This window comes from Myodes glareolus, chromosome 23 (genome assembly GCF_982192425.1).
Source record: "Myodes glareolus chromosome 23, mMyoGla1.1, whole genome shotgun sequence".
Classification (NCBI taxonomy): Eukaryota; Metazoa; Chordata; class Mammalia; order Rodentia; family Cricetidae; genus Myodes; species Myodes glareolus.
In genome coordinates this window covers 37,528,080-37,551,115 of record NC_142048.1, presented here as the reverse complement: position 1 = coordinate 37,551,115, position 23,036 = coordinate 37,528,080, and the positions used below count along the sequence as shown (strand labels likewise).

Genomic DNA, 23,036 nt, shown 5'->3' with positions numbered 1-23,036 from the left:
CCCCAGGCTTTGTGGTCTCCGGAAGCCTCTCAGGTGTCCCTCGATGACTGGGCTTTAGAAGAAGAATCTCTTTGTTGCGCTGTCAAGTTCCCAGGTAGTACCGGATGGTGAGTCTGCCCTGCCCTGCTCCCCCTCCCCACCTCAGATGTCCCAGCTCTCCTGCTGGGTTTGGACTGCAGCACTTGCCCCTGAATGGGCCCTTCATTGTGACTACTGGAGCGAAGCAAAGTTCTTGCCTTATTATATCTAACGCTTACAACGACTGGAATCTGAGCATGACCTAGTTGCTTGGATTGAATTAATCGTTGTTTTGTAACCTCACGAAGGTTCCTCAATATCTTTTTAGTTTAACTTTATTAATAGTGATGCCCCCTGGGCTTTCATTTTCCTAAACAGGCCTCTTGGAACTCAGCAGGACTTTGCTCCAAATAAAAAGAAAAACCTTAACCGCGTAGTAGGAGAAAGAAACCCTGTGTGGAATAGAGTTCAAAGACTGGAGAGGTTTTAGTAGTGCCCAAATTATTGTAAGATTTAGGTGTGTCAGTTCTAGGGTGGACTCTCAAGGCTGTCCCTGCTCAGCTACTTGAGAACTTCCCAGAGAGACACTCTTTGTTTGTAACACAGTTTTCTTTCTAGTTTGTAGCACACTGCCTCCTGTTCCCCTTGCTCCCTTGAACCTGGCCTGGTTTAGCTCTTCCTTCAATCACTTCATCTCATATCGAATACACTGATGGGGTACACTCACAGATGTTTGGGGGGGCTAAGGGAGGATCTAGAATAATAGTGCTCTCCCTGGGTTAGGAGGAAGTGCCAGTTTTTGCCCATTACGGGGAGGGCCAATTCTGGAGTGGATGTTGCTGGAGAGGTTTCCCCCGTCTTGCTCCTCAGCTCTCTTCCCTCCACTGGCTCACCTTTCTCAGAGGCTCAGCAGTCATCCTTAGTGGGCTTTTGTTTGAAATGAAAAACCAGAGCAAGTGCTGGTTCAGCCTTTGCCCTCTCCTGTCCCTTGCGGCTCCCATGCCCTCATGCACGGTCTCTGCAGCGGTACACCTAATGGTCTGTTTGGGGCAGGCGCCCTCAGCCAGGTCTCAGGTCTCTCAGATTCCGTCTTCCTGATGTAAAACCAGTTGCTGAGTATTGTGGGTGTCAGTTTGTCTTTCTCGGGGGGTTGATGGCCTTTCCCTCAGAGGACACGTATTCTCTAGTCTGTTCTGGCATTAATGAAACTGGCCTTCTTATCCTCAGAATGATTGATAGGGACCTCAGACACCCGCAGAATGCATGCCACCAACTCATAGACCTAGAGACACCCCCTTCTGAAGAATGGCACTGTGTCCCAGAGACTTTTTTTTGCCTTCTGATGTTTCGTGTATTGGCAGTCATCTGGGCAGTACTGGCATGACCGAACAGGTGGGAGGGTCTCCACGGGCCTGGTTTCTGAGAGCTCAAGACATGATGTCATCTCAGTGATTCTCAGGAAGTGGGGTTTGGGTTGTTCCTGGTGTTCTTTATCTGCAAGTGTATACACGTTAAGGTTTTCCATATGATTTTTCTAGTGTGTTCGTGTGTTTTTAATCTTTGTGTACAAACTCTACACTTCCAGAAATGGATGCATGGATAAGGGGCACCATGATTAGGATACCCAGTTGAGTAGGGTGTGGGAGCCAGCCACCGAAAGCCTTTTGTCTGACCTCACATTTATCCTCCTTTAGTCACTGATTACTTCCTCCTAAATAAAACTGATGGTCTCACAGTTCTTCCTCCTCCGATCGACTCATACCTTCCCCTTAACCTCGACTTCTGTCAGAAGGAAGGGATCGATGCTGAGGAATACGAAGCCCTGACTGGTGGAGGTAGATTGGGTACAGGCAGGTGCTTTCTTCAGCTGCTTTACCCTCTCCCAGGTGATGTTGCCCCGCATTCAGCCTGCTGACTGGAGAGCAGGGAAGCCCCGGGAGGAGTGACTGCTGCGGTATAGACAACCCCCTGCGTACCGCATACTTGGCAGCCACATTCATGACAATTCCCAGACACCCTTGCCAACAGGGCTGACTTATTTGTAGAGAATGAGAAGGAAAATTTTGGAGTTATTTTTGTTTTTGGCATTAAGTGCTCAAAAACATGTCTTATTTTTTATTTTTTGTTTTTATTTTTTTTTTTTTGCTTCAGTGTAATGTCCTAGCTAGAAATACTGTGGGTCTTGTGATTTTTCCACAAAAGGTAGAGAATACAAATACTGCAATGGGGTGCAGTGCTCAGGGTGGTCAGAGGAGCCAGGCAGCTTTGTTGGATGCTAAGAGCCTGGAGACTCTCCCTGCTTGCTTCTGGAAAGTTCCTGCTGCTCCAGACCTTAGTCTTGGGCACCCAAGCGATCCCAGCTGTCTCTTTTTCTCATACAATTTGTACAGAGGCCCTTGGTAGCAGAGCATGTTTTGGGGTGGGGTGGTTTCGTGAGTCACATGCTTGGTGTGGCTGCCCTTGATGTTATTTGCTTTGTGTTTCTTCTCCCTTCTCTCCTCCTCTTCTCTCTCCTCCTCCCCTCCCTCCTCCTCCCCTCCCTCCTCCCTCCCTCCCTCCTCCTCCCCTCCCTCTTCCTCCCCTCCCTCTTCCTCCCCTCCCTCCTCCTCCCCTCCCTCTTCCTCCCCTCCCTCCTCCTCCCATCCCTCCTCCTCTTATCCCCTCTTCCTCTTTCTACCCTCCTTTCCCCCATCTCCTCTCCTCCCTTTCTTCCTTCTCTTTCTCTTTTCCCCCCTCCTTCTTCCTCCCTTCCTCTTCTCTCCTCTTCCCCCTCCCCTCCCCCTTCCCTTCTCTTCCTCTCTTCCTCCTCCTCCTTTCCTTTTTTCTTCCTCTCAAGGTTAAATTTATCAAATGTAAGATCAACCATTTTAATCTGAATAATTCCCTGGTATTTCCTACCTTCACAGAACTTTGAAAGCAGGACCTCTGAGCGGAGTGCTTGCGTAAGCAAGGAGCACTGAGGCAGGGCTTGGCCTCCTTCCTGGGGTGAAATGCCTGGGAATTCTTGCACCTGGCTCCAGGTGACAGCTTTCTTTGCAGGGCATGGTTTAGAGTAAGGGTTTAGTTGCTTCCCGTGGTTCCCCATTGACTGGCCTTCTCTCACATGGCCATATTGGGATCCTCTTGTTAGGGTTGATGAGGCTGCCATGGCCCTTGGGTCTGTCTGTGGTAGGTAGACTTTACTGTGTGTGTGTGTATTTTTGGTAGTTTTTAAATGATAGATACCCAGAGTGCTTGGTCCTTAGGCCACAGGTAGATAAGTAGGTAAGGGCTGGGAATATTTCAATATTAGGATATTACATACAAGACAAGTCACTAGCTTGTTTCAGCCATTGATCACTTTTGAACGCCTGCTGTATACAGACATTTGAGCTGAACTGGGAGTTTTAGGAGAATAAAATAAAATGCATGACCGTGGCCACAGAGAGCTTTGGGGTAGGATCTTAACGTGATGATTGAGCCTTCAGCGATGGAATCTGACCTTACAGAGAAGAAATCATTGTGAGGTGGCTTAGCTTTTGGTTTTTCTAGGAAAAAAATAATCCATTCATTTAGAAGGAAGCCAGCTCCCAGTTTGAATTTACTTGATGAAGAAGAGTGGACAGAAAAGAATGCCCACATCTCTCATTTTGGTCGACTTGGAGTCTCAATCACTTGTTGTGGTAACTCTCAGGCAGAGCCTGAGAGGATGCCGAAGCCAGCATCATCACCGAGTCTTTCTGAAACTTTCCAGAGCTATTTTCTTGGTCCTCTATTAGCTCCTGGTTTGGAAGGATGAAGGCCACCGGTCATTTCTGAGGGCCAAAGACCATGAATGCTGACTCCGAAGACAGCACACACTAAAGTGGGTGTGGTCGCAGCCGTGACTGCTCCTTACAGGTTTCTTTGTTGAGGGAGGCTTTGGCGAGCTGTCTTCCTGTTATTAGCCTATTAAATGTTGAGAGAATCAAAGAGTTAAACATCTCAGATCCTCCCTGCTCCCAAGGTGAGTCATGTGCTATTGACATGGTGTTGGAACCACGTCCTGACGAATGAGGGGCCGTAGCACACCCCTTTATCCCTCCCTTGTGCATAAAGAGGGAGCTTAAGGGTGGTTGTGGAGGTGTTGGATTGGTGGCTCACTGGGCAGCATGTGGACCTGGCTTAGGGCTGCTGGGACCCATGTAAAAAGCTGCTTGTCTTGGCATGCAGCTGCAATCCCAGCATGCAGAGGTAGAGACAGGAGGATCCCTGGGATCTGATGGTCAGCTCGTCTTGCTGAATTGACCTCTGGCCTCCACATAAATACACTTCACACACACACACACACACACACACACACACACACACACACACACTCTAAAAGTTTTTTTTTTTTAAAGGTAATGGGGGTGACACTGTCAAACCAGAAAGATACTTTGACTTCTCAGCTCCATGCCATGCAGGTGACCTATTGTGTGTGTCATCGTGACTGTCTTTATATAGGAGATGGCTGAGGGACAGACACCATGAGACTGAGTGTGTGCCGACTTTACAGCCTGCTTAGAGACTTCAACTGGCTGAGCTCATTCAGATCCCTGGGAACCTTATGAGATAGGAACCATTGTTGCCCTCCTTTTCCACCGGAGACGAGCTTGGGTAGGGGGTGAATTTCTGGTAAGAGCGCTCTGGCTTTGCACCAGCCTTCTGTTTAGCCCACAGAGAGGTTAGCTCCTTAGGCTGCTTGCAGGGAATGTCTTTCATATTGTTAATAGCTGGGCCTGCAGGGAGTGCGGGTCAGCAGAGGTCATGGTTAGGGGTGTGAGCCACAAGGAAATCATGCCATTGTGGTGCCTGCAAGACTGCTCTGCAGCTGAGTGTTGAAGAGAGTTTCCAGGTGTCCACAGGAGGAAGATAGTGGGGTCTCAGTATGTGAAGGGGACTGATAGGGTAAGCGGGTATGGCATGGATTGTGTGTTCTACGTGTTTGGTGCTGAGTTATGATGAGGAAGGAACTTTCTTTAAATGGCATTTCTGGACCCATCAGCTTTGGGAGCGAGCCCTGCGGGCCCTTGAAAGAGAGCTTTGAAGCACTGGTCCAGCATAGCCTTTGCCGTGGACAGAGCTCAGCTGTGCCCTGGAAGAATTTGCGGCTGGGACCCTAGGAAGAGAGGTAGCCTCAGATGACCTTTATGGGACAGTGTCTAAGTGTGACACTGGCCACTTTCTCCAGGTCAGAGTACAGGGAAGAAAGGGCTGTTGATTTTTCCCACAGTGGATAGCTGCATGCCATGGTAATCCATAGGACTGTATGTGAGAACGCTGATTTTCCTCGCTGTAAATCTTACCATAGCAGTCCCTGAGAAAGGTGAATTTGGATCTGACACATCTCTGCTCACTTTATGTGTTGCTTCTGAAAATACTACTTTAATTAACTTTGCTTCCCAAAGCCCCTTTTGATGCCTACTGTTCACATGGCTATAACCGACTCCAGGAAGACAGGCTTTCTTGCATTGGTCGCTTTGTCATTGTTTGAGTTTGTCCTTACCTCTGCGTTCATCCAAATGAACTGTCTTGCACTTGGACTGAAATGCGTGGAAGCGCAAGATGTTTAAAAATATTTTTTGTATTTTTTTTTCTGCTTTGACTTGGAACAAAGAATGTATGTTGCTTTTTAAAACTGAAGCATTTTGAGCTGGTAAGATGGCTTCGTGGTAGAGGCGCTTGCCATGCAAGCCAGATGACCCGAGTTCAATCCCTGGGACCCAGTCAAAGGCAAAAGGAGAGAGTAAACTCCACAAGCTCAACCTCTGATCTTTCTGTTTGTGCTTTTGCACCTTATATATGCTATTCATGCACTATGCACACTATACATACTGTATACATGTGTGCATGTACAACATGCATGCCATAATAATAAACACAATTTAAAAGGGGAAGGCAAGGAGTTTTTTAAAATTAAAGCATGCTAATACAGTGGTTGGAGGTGGAAGGCTGGACTCTGTTCTATTTCTGCACCTGTCAGAGGTGTGACTTTGGGAGCCACAGTATTTTTGTCCTATGGGCTGGTCCCAAGGGGTGAGGTAATGCATGTTGCTCAGAGAGCTAACTCACACATGATGAGGACATCAGAGATTTCAGCCACTACTGGACTGCCATTTCTCCAGAAGATCCCAAACTTTCGGGTGTGTCTTTGGAAATTGGATAAGCCTGTGGGTAGAATCCTTCTTTTTTCATAGTGGGGGTGTGGCACCGTGCAATCTTTTACAAGCTGACTTGTCCCATACTGTAACATATAAATCTGGAGGGCAAAGGGAAAAGACGTCACTCATACCTGAAATTACCATCATCACTCCAGTCATTCTCCCAGGCCTTTCTGTCAGCTTAGGTTCTTAAAGTGTGTACTTAGCTCATTGTATAAATGGTTCAAGTATTGATCCAAACAAAAAACAAAACTAATGTCCCTTACATTTCTGGGGATTTCTACTTGCACAATAATTGTGAGCACTTTCGTAGTAGCAAACAAGGAGATTCTAGCTGTTTATTTAATCATGTTGCCTTGGCTCAGCCGTTTGGACTCTTGCATTTTATTGTTATAATTCTGTATAGGCCTCTTCCCCCCTTTTTATTCCTTTTCTGTTTTTGTTTGTTTGTTGAGACATTTTGCCTAGGATGGCCTCAAATTTGTAGCAAAGCCCCCTGCCTCAGCCTTCTGAGGATTACAGCCATGAGCTACCACACCTTGTTTGGTGTATTTCTTTCTGAAACTTGTTTTTGTCTTCTTTTTTTGTTTGTTTGTTTGTTTTTTCTTCTATTTGGCCTATGAACTTTTATTATTACCCACAGGTTTTACAGATAAAAGAACCGAACAGAAGTGTGTGAAAACTGAATCTGGGATTGTACTTGTCCCTGTATTTACTACACACAGGAGCGACACTGTCCCCACATCGGGGGCAGCAGATATCAGGTGCTCCTCTGCAGATAGCCCTGGGCACACGTGGGGCTGCTGCATTCCTGCAAGATGGCACCTGGTCTTTGTGGCTGCAGGAGCAGGAGCAGGAACTGCCAGTGGTGTGTGCAGTAGCAGCTGGGGGCTATTTGCAGAGCGAGTCAAGGTCCAAAGGAACCAGCAAAAATCGGCCATGCTTTTGGAAGGCATGCTATGAAGTTTTGCATTGTTTTGCATTGGGATGGCCTTTTCTGAAGGAGGATCATCGAGTGGTAGGCCGAGAATTTCATGATCTCAGAACATGTTTACACTGCTTTCCTGCTACCTGCCAGAGCCCTTAGCCGGGGTTCCTCTCGACTGTCCATCACCTTAACAATGCACTGAGATTTAATGGAAAACAGCGCCTCATGACAGCTCAGTCCTGATTAGTGAGAATGTTCCCTCGCATGCATGTTGCCTAATTATGGTGCTACTTTTCTGAGTTTTCAGATAATATCTTTTGGCGTCATCTTACTGCCTTTCAGCTTTAAAAAATTATCATACACACAGTGTTTTATCAATTTAGGTTAACTCTTCATGCATTTTTGCTGTCGTTAAGTTTTTTTGTTTTTTTTTTTACCTTTTTGGTTATCTAAAAATTTTTGTTTTAACTTTACATTTTTCCCCCCACAATTCACTTCTTAGAGAACTTTTAAAAAAAATCCATAACATCATCGTAGAGAGAGAACAGAAGAAATCGTGCAATGATTCTAACAATAAGAAAGTAATAGCTGCTTATAGAAAGTAAATTCAATAGTAGAAGCCCCGCCCCATCATCAGTCTTGCTTCCTATTTGTAAAATGTTTCTTGTGATATCTTTCAGGAATGTGTTTGCGTGTACTTAACCTGAAAGTGGTTGTGCATGCTCGTCTTGCACCTTGCATTTGGTCACAATGTACATTTTAGGGACTGGCGCGAAGGCTAGGGAGGAAAGAATATGTAGCTCTCTCCCTGAGGTCCTGAGTTCAGTTCCTGGTACCCACATAAGATGGCTTACAACCATGATTGACTCCAACTCTGGGTGGGTCTGACATCTCTGGGTCTTGGGGCACCTGAGTTCAAGTACACATACCAACACGCGTACCTGATGCGGGAGAATTGTCTGTATTCTGTCAATCATATTTTAATAAAACGCTGATTGGCCAGGCAGGCAGTATAGGCGGGTCAACCAGACAGGAAGTAGAGGTGGGGCAATGAGACTAGAATAAGGCTAAGGAGGAGGAAAGTCCCCCAGCCATTCCTGCGCAGACCACTGAAGAGGCAACAGCATGTGAGCTGACAGCTGAAAGAGGTACCAAGCCATATGGCTAACACAGAGTAGAATTACGGGTTACCGTAAGATGTAAGAATTAGTTAATAAGAAGCCTGACCTAATGGGCCAATCAGTTTATAACCTTATGGAGTCCTGTGTGTGATTTTTTCCTTGGGAGTTGCCGGATGTGGGGTACCGGGCCAGACAGAAACCCCAACAAGCCGGCCCTCATGTTACACATACCCTGTTAAACTATGTATTTTGGAAATGCCGGCCATCATGGCAGTTTGAAAACAGGCACACACAGATACACATTGCATATATGTCTATGACACATTGCATATATGTCTATGACACATTGCATATTCTCCCCCTTCTGTCTGTGCTGTGTAGTCAGTGCATAATGACAGACCTATGATCTCTTCCAAGCTGTTTTCTAGATCTTTAAGCTAGGAAGTTTTCTCCCTTTCAGAGGCTTAACAATGAGCTTCTTTTTAAAAAACCTTTTGAATTTATCAGACACCCTTTGTGCTCAGGATACTCTGGAGATGCAATTAGTCAGAATGGCGGGACAGGAAAGAGGCTTGGGAATTAGGAGAGCTCAGCGTTGTGATTTCGGAGGAGGTGACGTTTCTAACTGGCTTTGTGTTGCATGCTGGAACACTGTTGCTTTGAGCGTAATTATGCTTTTCACAGCTTAATTCATCCATTATTGTGTGATGCGGTATTTAGACATAGACATAATTACAAATCTTGCCTGTTTATAAATAAGAAGATCACCGATCACAATAGGACTGTGGCAGTAAGAATAATGCTTGGCGCATGTAAGAACTCAGTGAAAAGTCTTGAACCATGTCCTACTGACTCAAAACACTGCTTCTGCCTCGCTGCTGGTGGCAGGGTGGTGAGTCTGTCCCCTACCTTGCCTCTGGAACGCCACACCATCGTATCCTCTAGACCCATGCTCGGTATGATGTGTATATATCCAGCACTGGGTGTCAGGTTCTCATAGCAAGTGGGGGTATACATTTTAAGAGCTTATCCATGTAGTTTGCTTTTTTTTTTTTCTGTGCACAATGAATAAGGAATGGGTCTAACCTAGTGCAACTTAGGTGTGTTTGTCCTGGCCAAATGACAGAATTAAACTTCTGTGTTTCAAAGCTCCTTGCTGGCGCAGTTCCCTGGAAGCCAGCAATGTCAGAGTTGGCTTCTTCCAGCATGGGTTTCACCATATGTTCTTTAAAAATCTTCCTCCTCACCCTGAGAGCCTAAAATCAAGGCAGACAGTATGGAGGGGAAGAGTGGCTCACATTTTCTGTGAACATTTACTAAAAAATATATTCACTGGGACTGGCAAAGCTGAGGTGACTTTGATTCAAATATTGCTCATGAATTGCACGCGAAGTACTAAAAAAGAAATGTGAATTTTCCAATAGACTTTGGCGTCAAAACTAGCTCCCCTGTCTGCTCAGAGATGGGCTGTTTTGTGCCTGGGGATACAGGAACAAAAAAAGACCTTTAAAGCCCTCCGTAGCAATTCATCTGTCCCTGTCCCTGACACGGCTGGTCCCCAGATGGCTCCCGAGTGGCATAACCCTGGTTCTCTTCCTTTCTTGGGCGAAGCAGGTGTTCTTTTCAATTTCTTTCTTATCTTAAGCCCTTGCATTTTCACAGATACAAGCAGGCCACTCTCTGCTTCTCCCAAGGTATACTATGTTGCATCCTTTCCTCTTGGCAAGTGTACTGGTTTGCTAGTTGGTCATTTCAGGACTGTGGCATGGGGCTGTGGCTCTGCTTCAGCGTATCCAGCTTAGCACTGCTAGCCACAATCCATTCCCCTCCCCAGCCTCTTCTTGAACCTTGTGGATGCAGCTGAACATTGTCTCTAGAACATAACTACAGAATTCACACTTAGCCAAAAAACAAGGGTTGATTATATCTTGTTGATTACCAGAGCTGTCAAAATTCTCTTGCCTAGCCAAAAAAAAAAAAAAAAAACAACAAAGCAAAAGAAAATGAAAACCAAAAGAAAAAACAAGCAAACCCCAAAACAAAACCAGAAGCAAGCAAACAAGCAAACAAACAAACAAAAAACCAAAGCAGCAGCAGCAGCAGCAACAACTACATAAAACCACAGACAAAACAGTTTCCAGGACCGAAAACAATTGCTGCACTTGCAGCCTCAGGTGTTCCATAGGCAGGAAGCTGTGGGGTCGGGGGACTCAAATCACCCATCTTTTACTGTCCATAAACCTCCTGATTTACAGGGCCCTTTGTGATGCAAGACACGCTTACTCATGGGGGAATCTCCATTGAGATCATAGCACACCAGAAACCAGAGAGGAAGGATGGGGAGTGAGAATGGTGTCCATTGTTCTTTGTCAGAGAAGAATCCCATCCTTTGACCATGGACAAATATTTGCCTTTGAAGAATCTGGTGGTGTGTCGGTGGCTTTGTTCATAGCCCTGCACAAACACATGCTCTCTCACCTCCGAGGGTGAGATTTCATGCTTGGAGCCAGGCTGCATGCTGCCCATGCTATGAATTGATTTCTGCCTTTTCCCCATCTGGGGCTCGCCCCTCCTCCGACTCAGCTCATTTCTGTAAAGGCCCTGACTTGTCTCAAGGAATCCACATGGTTTCTTATCGAAGAAGTCGACACAGAACAAGCATCTCTCTTGCTGCAGTCAGAGATGAGAATTGCCATACAGCTTTCTTGCTTTCGGCTAAATCAGCAGCGGAGAAAGAGCCCTTGCTTCTGTTTCGTTTATATGAAGTTCAAGGTCATGGGCTGGTACCTGTAGGAAGCTACATTTGCATTGGAAAGCCTCAGCTTCATCTGAAAACAGGAAAAAAAATTCTCTCAGTCCCTAAGCATTTGTCCGTATGTTGCTATCTCCGTAAAGGTTGCAAGGCCTAAATAAACGAATAAGCATCCAGCGCCTAATACAGTATCTGCAACACGGTGAGCAGGCAATAAATGCAGACTGTGGATGCCATGGTCTTTGTTCACAGAGACCTGAGGAGCACGGATGCCTGAGAGGGCTAAACACCTTGGGCACACTGGGCAGCAGAAGTGAGGCTGTCCCCCAGAGCCTCCCATCTCGGCTATTTTTGAGTAGTTCTTTAGGAAAAACAAATAGCTTCCACCTGTCCGAAGTGAGGATTCCTTCAATGGAAAGAGAACTAACCTATGAGACATTCATATGATTGTTTCCAACAGAGAGACTGGACTGTAGATGTGAGCGAAGGCTTCCCAATGACAAGGCCCAGGGTAGTCATGGGGGCATTGGAGCAGAGTGAAGCTGGAGAGGAAGAAGAAGAGCAGGCAGTAAACATCCACGGGATTCTGGAGTCAAGTCCAAGGGCAGAGGCCTTCTGAGACATGGGAGCCAGGTGCGTGGGGCAGGAAAAGGCCTCCAGAAGACGCATGCCCATAGCTGTTCACAGAACCCAGTGGGGAGGACAAAGGTGTTAGACACACTAGGAGCACAAGTATTCTCTGATCAACACCCACTGAATGCAAATGTGGAATGTGTGTATTTTATTTATGTGGCTAGAAGAGAACCCTAGAGTGTTAAATCCTGTGTTTGTCCCCTGTGAGGCAGAGGGGCAGTATTGAATGGCCATCTGGAACTGCTGGGTTCGCGTGTCATAGGCACGATCATGACAGAGGATGGAAGATGCCTTAGAATGGAGTGAGAATGAAGTCCAGCGGCCACTGGAGCTCATTCAGATGTAATGAATGAAAAGGCCCCAGAGCATCCTTGGGGACCAAGGAGCCAGAGTCTGGGATGCTATGGAGGCAGACCCAGGTTCTTCCTCTGAACCCGGCTCCCTCCCTAAGCGTCACTCTCCTTAACTGTCCTGTCCATGACCGGACCCTTTGATTTGAGTGGGCGGTTCAGGATGCACTTTAAGCGCCAGGAGACGGAAACTGGAGCATTTATTTTAAAGACAGAAAAGCAGAAGTGATTTGATGACATTGGTCTCAACAGGACTGCTGGCCTGATTGGTTTATTTAGGGTTATTAGCCTCCCTGTCTCTGATGGATAACACATAAACTCCAGGAGATTTAAGATCTTTATGTTTGTAAGCTGTGCCATTTCTCAAAATTGGCTGGGTCCTCTGGAAATAAGAGACTTTATAAATAGCATCTGGTAACTTTTCTCTGATTTAAAATATGGAAAGGCTAAATGATGTCGATGGCGGCTCTCTTAGCGTCATGAATTATGTATGTTGCAACCGGGGCATTCTCTATGGCGGCCCGTAACCAATCTTCTTTTGTTCTAGTTTGTTTTCAGTGGTGGTGCTTGTGAAAGAGGAGGTCAGATTAAGTGCACTGAAGGGGTCTGTTTTGGGTAGGACCGTCGGGTTTGCTGTCTAAGTCGCGGCATTGTTTTTGTTTTTTCCATCATCAGATTTGGAGCGACTGGGAGGAGGGAACCGTGTGCTGCTTGCCGCTGTGTGTTGGGCTAATGATGGAGTTCTGAACTGGCAAGCTCCTCCATTCACGGCCCCTTAGAAGCTGCTCACCCTCCTCCGTGTCCTGACCAACCTCTTTACGCTGCATGCAAAACCACGCTGGTTTGTAACCGTTTTCTCACCTAGGAAGTGAAACAAATCAGAGCAAATGATTAGGAATGTGTCCGTGATCTTTTCTTATGGCGAATTTTCTCTAGTCACGGGATGAGATTAGACAGGATTTCCACGACCAGTGTGCCTCTCTCTGCTTTATTCTTTCTTTGCCTCACAAAGTGATCTGAGTGAGTCACAGAAGGCGATGTTGAGATTCCCCACATGAAAGTGGCCATGGCTGTAAGTTGAAGCCGCTTGTGACGAGGCTTACCTCTTCCAGCCGGGGAAGCTGCTACCCAGCTGCCCGATGCAGGTGTCCTCTGTAATTAATTGGAAAGAGCCCCACCCGTGCCTCTCATCTTAGGTGTGTTGCTGTCATAGCATCTGTAAAATGATCTAAATCAAAGATCCAAGTTGTTGAAAGTCGCCTCTAATGGAGAAGAGTCCACAACCTGTGGGCCACCTCTGTTTAGAAGCCTAGGTTTATCTAGGAAGGTCTTTCTCCAAGGCATTTGTCAAAAAGCTGCTGTCATCATTCAACACCAGCTTAAAAGTTCTGGTGCTCCTTCTAAAGGGTTCGTTTTGGGTGTTTGGTTCCTACTGGATTTAAAAACATCTTGGGAAGAATAATTAAGTTAGTTTATTGATTAATGATGCAGCATTCTGCACCTATAATATAGGAAATGGGATCAGATGCAGGGTTTTCATGGGCTGATGGTGGCTCTCACAATATTGATGCTTTCAGGCCTGCATTCATTCAGCTAGAGTTTATGATGGCCTTCCACCCACAGGTTATTAGCAGGTCCATCTTTGGAACCTGCCTTCAAGGACTTGGGCTCAGGCTGAGCAAGGCTATAGTACAATGCAAGAGGTCAGTAGACCAAAAGCCAAGAGATTTCAGAGGAACAGGAATCCTTCCAATTGAAGAGTCCTGAGAAACCATTGTTCCCTTGGTTACTGGTGGAAGAGGCATATGGGAATAAATGCTCTTTTTTCTTTGACACAAACCATCAGGTCCCTGGGTTTTTTAACTTGTCATAAACACTGTTCAGTCATTACTACTTTTGAATCACCATGAGCTCATCCTAACCTTTGTATTACCTTTGATATCCTGGGATTAAATTGTTAATAAAGGAGTAGAAGCATTGATTACTGAAAACGGCTTTCTAAGGGAAGCCCTGTAAGGAGGTGAGTGCACGGGTCCTTTTATTTTTACAGCCTATCAGGAATGCTTATTGTTGCTATCCTAGCGTTTGCTCAAAAGCGCTCTTTTGTGCGTGTGCGATTGTATTCTTCTGCTATGAAAACATCGCAGAATGTGGAGATGGATTAGTTGGTCTCTGTGCACTAATTATGCGATTTTAATGCTGTGGGTTTTGTTTAGCTGTGCTCTCTTTTGGACCAGTCTTGAAGTACTCAATTCATTTGCTCTGTCCTCTCGTTTTCTTCAACCCAAAGCCATACTTTTTCTCTGTCTGCATTATGTTAGTAGAAGAGGACACGGCTGAGCTATACACTGAAACCAGACCATACCTGGTCACCTCTTTTTCTGTGTTACCTTTTACATTTATATTGTTTACAAATGATGATGTTATGCCTTACAGATTGTCCTGTATATCTATCTCTATAGCTGTCTATCTGGCCCCATCCTCTATACAAATCGTCTTGTATATGTGTATCTGTTGATATGTATTCCCATTCTCTATTCCTGAATTCATATCATAACTATTTTCAAACTGCCCCAGGTAATTGTTTATTAGAGGAAATCAGAAGACGAGAGAGATCCAGGTAGTGATAGAGCATTCCCCCCCCCCCCCGCCCCCCATGTTATGGTGAGCAAGGCACTCACTTCTGTGTGAAGAAGCCAGAGGAAAGGGGGTTAAGTGGCCATTTGGTATCACAGACCCCCTCCCCGGGTTTAGGACTACTTCTTGCTAGGTAGCCATCAATCACCCTTTCAACCTCCATTTCAGTGTTCTAAAACAACAGTCACCATGAGAAAGGGACAGGCACAGGACCTGTGGTAGGACTGATACCCAGGAGACTGTGACCATGGGCCGGTGGTAAAGGGCATCGAACCTCATAGATTCCCCGGGTCCCCTTTTCTATATTCCTATGGCTTGGAGGAAAAGAGCAATAACATTGCTTTAGCTACAAATAAACCTTCCCCAGATTGCCCTGCAAGCCCTCGAGGAGCCAGAATTTAGGTTTCTTTATCATCGCCGTCCTTTTCAGGTTGGCTGGCTGGGTGATTTTTCCCACCGCTCTTCTGTGCGGACAGCCAACTGGCAGCCTGGATCAGGCGGGTGGGGACCTCTGTTCTGAGGTAGGAATAAACCCTGCCCTAGTTTTTCGCTCTTCCCGAGTCAAATAATAGAACTCCAATTGTTTTATATAAGCAGCCTGCTGATGTTTTGGCCTATGAAAATTAAAATTTCCCTAGATACTTAATATCAGATTTGGGAACACAAAGTAGGTAGACTAAATGGCCAGGCGGTCTAAGAGTAGCAGCTTAATTTTCCTAATAATTGCTAGATATTTCTGGGACACCTCAGGCAGCCCCCCTTGAATAGTTGAGGGCTTGGCAGGAACCTGATGCAGTGCTATACCTGGTGGTCATTTTCTAAAACTAAGGGTTTCCAGAGAGAACTAATGTCTTGTGTTATCAGTGTGACTCTTATTAGGTTGTTCCCAGGTGGCATCTCGGGTCCCATTCCATCTGAGTCAGGACAACCCCAGCCTTCATTCTCTCTATCCCCTGAACCTGTGGCTACCTATCCATTTTTGTCATATCCCAGCATTCCCAGGCTCTGTCTTTTAAGTTTATTATCTTAAACTGAGTGGTTCTATATTTTCTTAACCTCTAATTTTGAGGACAACCCTATCTTTTTATAATTTGATATTTTTTTTTTGCTTAGATGGAATCCTAATTGATTGGTTTAGAAACTGGACATCCTTTTGAATATCTCACATGTGAGTCCTACATAAAATTGTAAGAGACCTCAGGCAATCTTTTAGTTTTGAGAACATGTCAGTGCTGTAGCTATATATGGTACCATCTCCTCTCAGCCTGTCCATCTGTCTGTCAAGAGATGATAGAGATGGAAGCCATATTGAATACACCTTCACTGAGAGTGAATTGGCCCCTAGATACCAGTCTATAGTCAGCAAGTGATTTAAAAACAAGAGCTCTAAGTTGGAGGCCTCACTACTGTTTCTACTACTTAGTTGAAGCTATAGTTACCAAGACAGTATGATATTAAATATAGACAGATTGGCCTGAAATATGTATCCCGTTGGTTTGGGATAAAGTTAGGAGTATTCTATGAGAATGGGCATTTTTCTCTTCTTTTTCTTTCTTTCTTTCTTTTTTGATTTTTGAGACAAGATTTCTTTGTAGTTTTGGTGACACAGAGACAGAGAGGAGCAGGCAGGGCCCACCTTTTAAAGGAACGTAACGCATGCGCACATAGACCAAGTAGCCAGGCCCCTGAGCAGGCCAGAGTATTGCCTGAATACTGGCAAGCGCATCCTGCCAGGAGACAGTCCAGCAAAGTGCCTGAATGCTGACATCCTCCCTTTCTGTTTACTATAAGAAGGTGAGGAGTTAAAGGGGGGAGCAAGTGGTGCAGGGGTACAGGGAACTTTGGGGGTACATGGATGTACTACACATGATTGTGTTAGAAATTGCAAGAAATATGTTTATCAAAACTCTCCAAATTCAACACCTAAAAAATTATTGAATTTTATTACATATACATTATACCATAGTCAAGTTAATTTAAAAGTTATGGTCTAGTTAACATAATTTCCTTAGGTATTCTGACGTGTCCCCACCCCCAATATTCACTTGGCTTATGTCTCTGGCTGTAACTTTCCTATGTAAAGATTTTCCAAATGGGATAGTGTTAGGAGAACCACACTGATGGCCCGGCTGAGACTGTGTGACTGTGTTCTCCTAGGCTGAAGCCAATGGAACCACTGATACCCAGTTCGACTTTTATTTGTCATTATTGTGTCCTGGGGACACACATACTGCAGAGGTCCTGTGGAGGTCCTCAGTGTTCTCAGATGGTCAGCCATGTAGGGCAAAGTCTCGTTGCCTGCTGAGCCACCTCTCTGGTCCCAGCTTGCTGACCAAGCATACAGCCAATATGACCCACAAAAGCAGAAAGTTCAAAATTTTTGTTTGTTTTTAATGCATTGCAATAACTTGGCAAAATGATCACACCTCACGACTATAGTGATTGTTAAATTTTAGAGTACTTTTAATTGTGTCTGTGTGTGTGTGTGTGCGCACACGCGCGCGCACACGCGTGTGTATGCATGTGCGCAAATGCGTGTACAAGTGTCTTCATGTACTACAGAGACAAAGGGGAGGATGTTGAATCTCCTGGTGCTAGAGTTATATGTGGTTGTAAGCTGCTTAATGTGGGTCCTGGGGACCAAACTCAGGTCCTTTGCAAGAATAATTTAGCCCAATTTAGTGGTGTGTGTGTGTGTGTGTGTGTGTGTGTGTGTGTGTGTGTATTTAAAAGACATTCTTAATGCCGTAGAATTTTTTTGTTTCAATTTATGTATTTTATTTTGCTTCATTACATTTTAATTGACTTCAGTATATTTTACAAGGTGCACATGCATGCGCATGCACACACAGGTATCTTTCAGGGCATTCTGCTTGGAATCCACTTGATTGGCATAAAGATGAATTAGATGTTGTCCCACTCTCAAACTTAGATGATTAAGTTAAAAGACATGTATAGAGTTTTGTCATTGTTAATAAGCCATTATGAAATATAGTTTTCAGTCATTGCGTGTTTGTCATGCTTACGAGAATTGTTTGGGTTTCAGACTGGAGCAATTAGCAGTTCTGGATTTGCGTGCATACATCTGTCTGCATCAACATGTATGCACATGAGCCTGAAGAAATGGAGGAAGATTGATGATTCAGTTTGCATGAAAATTAAAACAGTCTGCCAAGAGCAAGCCTTGCTCTAAGCTTTCCAGAGAAGTCTGTGTGGTTTGTCATTACTTAGAAGGTGACCTCACCCTGGCTCCTCCTTTAGTTACTGGTTGAACACATTGAGCGTTAATCCTGTGAGATGGTTGGGATGACTTCACAGTATTTCATTTGGAGGGAAAATGACCTTGGGAAATTGGCTGTCACTTCATTCTAAAACCTTATTTACCACGGTGAGAGCACAGACTACGCTCAACTTCAAATGAAGAGCCCCGGACATGGTGGGAAGCATACTTCTAGAGAGTTCAGCTTGATGCCATGTTTTCATCGATTGCTGGTAGGGATCCATGCAGCAAAATGGAAATGCATGAAATGTACCCTTTGCTTCCCCAATGGTGGCGTATGCTCTTCTCTTTTTCTAACAACCGTGTGTAGGACTGAGGACGCAAGTGGTGATTATTATCTGTGTAGGTCACAGCCGAGCCCAGCAATCAGGTCGCACTGTCCACACGTGGTACACAGCAGCCTGTTGTCTTTGGATATGTGCCACAGAAGAGAGTGTACCCAAGAAACGATGCTGTGCCGATGAGATTGGTTTCCATGCTTGCTCTGGCTGTTTCAAGGACTCCTAGGTCTGCCTGTGGGTTCCCCCCTGACTGTGCCTTGTTCTGGGTTAAGGTTTGTACTCTGGGAGGGAGCAGCTGTACCTAAATTAGTTACTTCGAGAGGCATTTTCTTTCAGAGGGGGCCACTTTGAGGCAGATTTGGGTGCTAGCTAAATGTGGCTTCTGATCCTATAATCTTGACCTAAGGCAGTAGATCTCAACCTTCCTAGTGTTGCGCCCCTTTAATACAGTTCCTCGCGTTATTGTAGTGACCCCAACCATAAAGTTATTTTTCTTGCTACTTCTTAACTGTAATTTTATTACTGTTATGAATTTTCATGTAAATATCTGTGTTTTACAATGGTCTTAGGGAACCCATGTGAAAGGGTTGTTTGAACCCCCCCCAAGAGGTCATGACCCACAGATTGAGACCTGCTGAGACATATAATATTGGGAAAATTATTTAATCTCTGTGAATTGCTGCTTTTTTATTTGAAAATAGGGATAGACTGGTTAGAATGAATAATGGGTTTCACCACTTGTACCACAAAAAGAAACAACATTAAGTAAGGGTTAGTGGTATACCTCAGAGGTCCTGTGAAGCCCTCGGTTTGGTCCTAGCACTGCCCAACCCAAACCAAAACAATTGTCAGTTGAAACCAGAATATTATTTAAAGCTTATCGCTTCATTAAATTGACTTTTTGGTATATAGTTATGAATTTTAACTCATGTTTAGATTGCTATAACCATTACCACAGTTGGAGTACAGAATGACCTTTTATATGAAAGAAATCCCTCCCTGTTGTCCCTCTGCCATCCTATGACCTGTCTCTGTCTACTACTCACTCAACAAGAGGCTTGAGGTACAGATTATTGTTAGTTTATAGTACATATTACACAAAACCTTTCTTAGTAAATTAAAACACATATATTACAAATAAAAATATGTAAAATATACAAATACATCTGAATATACGTATTTCTATATCTGACAGGAGGGAGATGGCGGTATGTAACTTTGGTTTTCTTTCCTCTCCTTTGCTCAGAGAAACTGGCACAATCCTGTACCTCCTTGGAGAAGTTGAAGCTGCAGAAAGTCTGGTTCTGTTCTCCCCCTTTATATAGTCTTTTTTTCTAATAAAATCACGCATGGTCATGAAATTCAGCAAAACTATTTTGGGACTGGGACTCGGTAGCTCAGTGACAGAGTGCTTGCCTAGCATGCACAAGGCTCTCGGTTCCTGGGTTTAATCGCCAGCATCGTGGGAAAATACAACAGCTATAACAATAAAACCCCACACACTCCTTAGTGCCTTACTTCAGCCCCAAGTGATGTTGTAAAGCATGCAAAATATTACAAAATAGTAAAATTTGTGTGCAGTTTTGTTTTACCTTTTGAGGCAAAAACTATTTTTGATATAGTTGCATCCTGCTCTGTTGGGTAGACCTAGTTTGTGACTGTAGACTCTGGTAAAATCAGTCTGTCACGGTTGTCCCTTTTAGCGTTCATAATTGGATGTGCTGTTTAATTAATTAGATTTTCTTATATTTAATAGCATTTTAAACATTAAATTTAGATGCTCTTTCACTTAATAGAATGATGAAAGGGTCATAAAAGTATATAATTAGTAATTTTGTATATTTAGATTTTAATAATGCAAGAACTCCCAAGCTCATTTTCTTGGTTTTAAAAAGCCAGAATCTATTTCCTAATGCTAGTAAAGGGATAAATAAAACCATTCGTGTAAAAGTAAGACAATGTTTGTCATACAGCATTTGAAGCATTTCCTTCCTTCCCTTTCCAGTTTCTTTCTTTTCTTTTCTTTTTATTTTATGTGTACAATATTTTGTCTGCCCACATGTCTGTCCACCTCTGATATGTCTGGTGCCCACAGAGACACGAAGAGGGCAGATGCCCCTGGATCTGGAGTTATGGACAGCTGTCCATGTGAGTGCTGGGGATTGAACCTGGATCCTCTGGGAGAGCAACCAGTGCTCGTAACCGCTGAGCCATCTCTCTAGCCCCCCTTCCTAGTGTCTTCACTGCCTGTCCCTCCTTTCTATGCTCCCACCCCTCCGTTGTGTTCAAACATTGGATGGCTGTCGCTTCAAAATAGACCACAGGCGCCAGATTTGCAGATCCTTCATACCCACTTTCCCTTTGAGTTGGAGCGTTTTCTTGTGTGTTTCTTGGGTAGCCAGGTCACTCAGGGCTTCTTCACAGTGGCTTCTGGGAAAGGAGTGTGGGTGGGGATAGCCCCCTGTGCCTGTGTCAGCCAGGTAGGGGCGGGTCAGCAGGCGGAGCTTGCACTTAAGTAAAGCTTGCTTTAAGCTGTAGCAACTTGAAACATGATTTTCTACAAACTGCTTTCTGTTAAACAAGTAGTTAAGAGGCAGTCAGATGTCAAGTGAATTTAGAAAGCCCCAGACTAATTTTGAACTTTACTTTTGATTAAAATGTTCATTTCAGTTAGCAGTTGTCTGTACCTATTTAACAAAATTTTATACACATACTACATATGTTTTATATATGTGTATACATATGCACACACTCTGTACACACACACACACACACACACACACACACACACACTTATCCATACATATTAATGTGGTTGAAGGGACTGAATAAGAGAAAGTCCCTAGACCCAGGAAATTGGCTTTGTTTCAAAGTAGAAAAGGTAACATATTATTGCCTGGAGGATGCCTCATTTTGGAGTCAAATACTTAAGTTACTCTAAAGCCTAGCCTGTGTTGGTAAGCCAGCAAACATTCTTTTTGACTATTGTACACTAAGGGAAGAGGGCCACATCTGGAATTTATTTGTTGCTCTCTTATGAAATTTCTATTTAAACTTTACTCCTTTGAAATGGTGAAAAAAATTCCCTTTGCATTCTTTAAAATGGACTGAATTTATTTGGGGTCCTTTTTTGTTCATCTTAGAATTTGTTGTTGCTATCTAAGATTCTCCTTTGTATTGCTTTCAAACAAAATTATAAAAAGATTCTCACACACGCATACATAGTGAGATTTTTTTTTAAAAAAAATAAAATACCTGGTTTGGGATGAACTGGGTCCCTGAAAAATGAGAACTCAAATATATTTTCCTTTATCCATTAGAGTAGCTGGAGGGATGGGGTATAAACAGAACTATGTGGTTGCAATGCTTCCTGTGTGCAGTAATAAATGACTGTTTGTTGGTGGGGACCCTGGCTCCTAGAGTCGAGTCTTTGTGCACACCATTCATTGACAACAACTGTTGGGACATTTGCAGTGATGCTATATATGGGGAACTAAGTTAGTATTCACCCCCAACCAAGATCTTGTAAGTAAAATAGCATGAAACTAATTACTCAATGACCAGACTCGAAGTGCTGGTACATTGGAGCCTTGCCTGTTGCTCGTACCTGTCGTCCCGCTGTTAACTGCGCTCTTGGAAACTCCAGCAGGAAGCAGGCACACCACGTCTCACTTCTGGCTTCTTTTCTTCCCTGTTGTCTTATGAGAAAACCCGGGTTATAGAGAGGGAGCTCCAGACTGAGGTGGGGTGATGCAGCTCTTCGGGAGGCCCAGGGTGCCTTCCAGGTCAGCTGTTTCTCTGCCAGGCTGTGCACATCACACCTGCCCTGACATCATGATAAGGGCAAATGCAAGCCTGGAATAGGTCACGGCAACACTATTCTTGCTTGGCCTCACCCGAACAGTCCCCTCTGGTGCCCTGCCCATCTCTCATGGCTGCTGGTCTAAAAATAGCTGGAGAGGTTCCATCTGTGGGGCCCAGATCTCTGTGCATGCAAAAGTGTGTGGGAAATCCTTCACTTTTCATTAGCTGAAGTGGTGACGACTGGCCTCTAGAATGTCTTCGAGTCAGGTAACCATCCAGGCTGTCCATACTAGCTCTCAAAATAGAAAATGATTCATTTTGCTTGTGTGTGTGTGTGTGTGTGTGTGTGTAGTGGGTTTGTTGTTGTTGTTGTTCCTTTAGATTTGTTTTAAATTTTAATTATTTGTATGGCTGTGTGTCTATATGGGTTATGTGGCCATGAATGCAGTTGCCATGGAGACTCGGAGAGGGCATCAGAACCCCCAAGGTACTGAACATGGATGTGGGGAACTGAGCTCATTTCCTCTGCAAGAGTCCTTAGTATGTACCCTCAACTACTGAGCCGTCTGTCCTGCCCCATCCTTAAGTTTTTCAGTATGTTTAATGACCAGTGTGCTCTGAGTCCCTTCACGTAATCTTGGCAGTAACACGCTTCTGACATGGATACAGGCAAAGGGCCTCATTCACAGGTATTTTCAGTTACTTAGGTTTTAAGGATTGTACATGAAGTAGGTGTGGGATTAGTAAATACCTGTTTTTCTCAGATGACCCTCTGTGTAGCGTGAATGTAAATTGACCCCCATAAGCTCATGGGTAGTGGCACTGTTAGGAGGTTGATTTGGTTGGAGGAAGTGTGTCACTGTGCAGGTAGGCTTTGAGATATCGTACATGTTCAACATGCCCAGTGTCTCAGATCACTTCCTGTTGCCTGTAAGTTGAGCTTTGGTGGACTCTCAGGTACTTCTCCAGCACCATGTCTGCCTGCACACTGCCGTATCTCCCATCATGATGATGGACTAAACCTCTGAAAAAATGTAAGCCACCCCAGCTAAATGATTCTGCTTTAAAAGA

The 23,036-nt window shown here is 44.5% G+C and overlaps 1 protein-coding gene across 7 annotated transcripts in view; it reads left to right on the top strand.

The window, feature by feature from the left end:
• Positions 1-23,036, top strand: part of Mfhas1 (multifunctional ROCO family signaling regulator 1) — an 86,125-nt gene that overhangs the window by 7,592 nt on the left and 55,497 nt on the right. The window contains exons 2-3 of one of the 7 annotated variants that reach the window (XM_085680810.2): positions 15,714-15,768; positions 17,647-17,806. The exons of 3 other annotated variants lie outside the window; for them this stretch is intronic. In XM_085680810.2, coding sequence (XP_085536936.2) covers positions 15,714-15,757 — 44 coding nt within the window. In that variant the 3' untranslated portion in view covers positions 15,758-15,768; positions 17,647-17,806. Of the gene's footprint in view, positions 1-6,822; positions 8,363-12,638; positions 12,805-15,713; positions 15,769-17,646; positions 17,807-23,036 lie in introns of those variants that run through there. 3 more of the 7 variants (XM_048456584.3, XM_085680811.2, XM_085680808.2) reach the window with 3 other exon arrangements.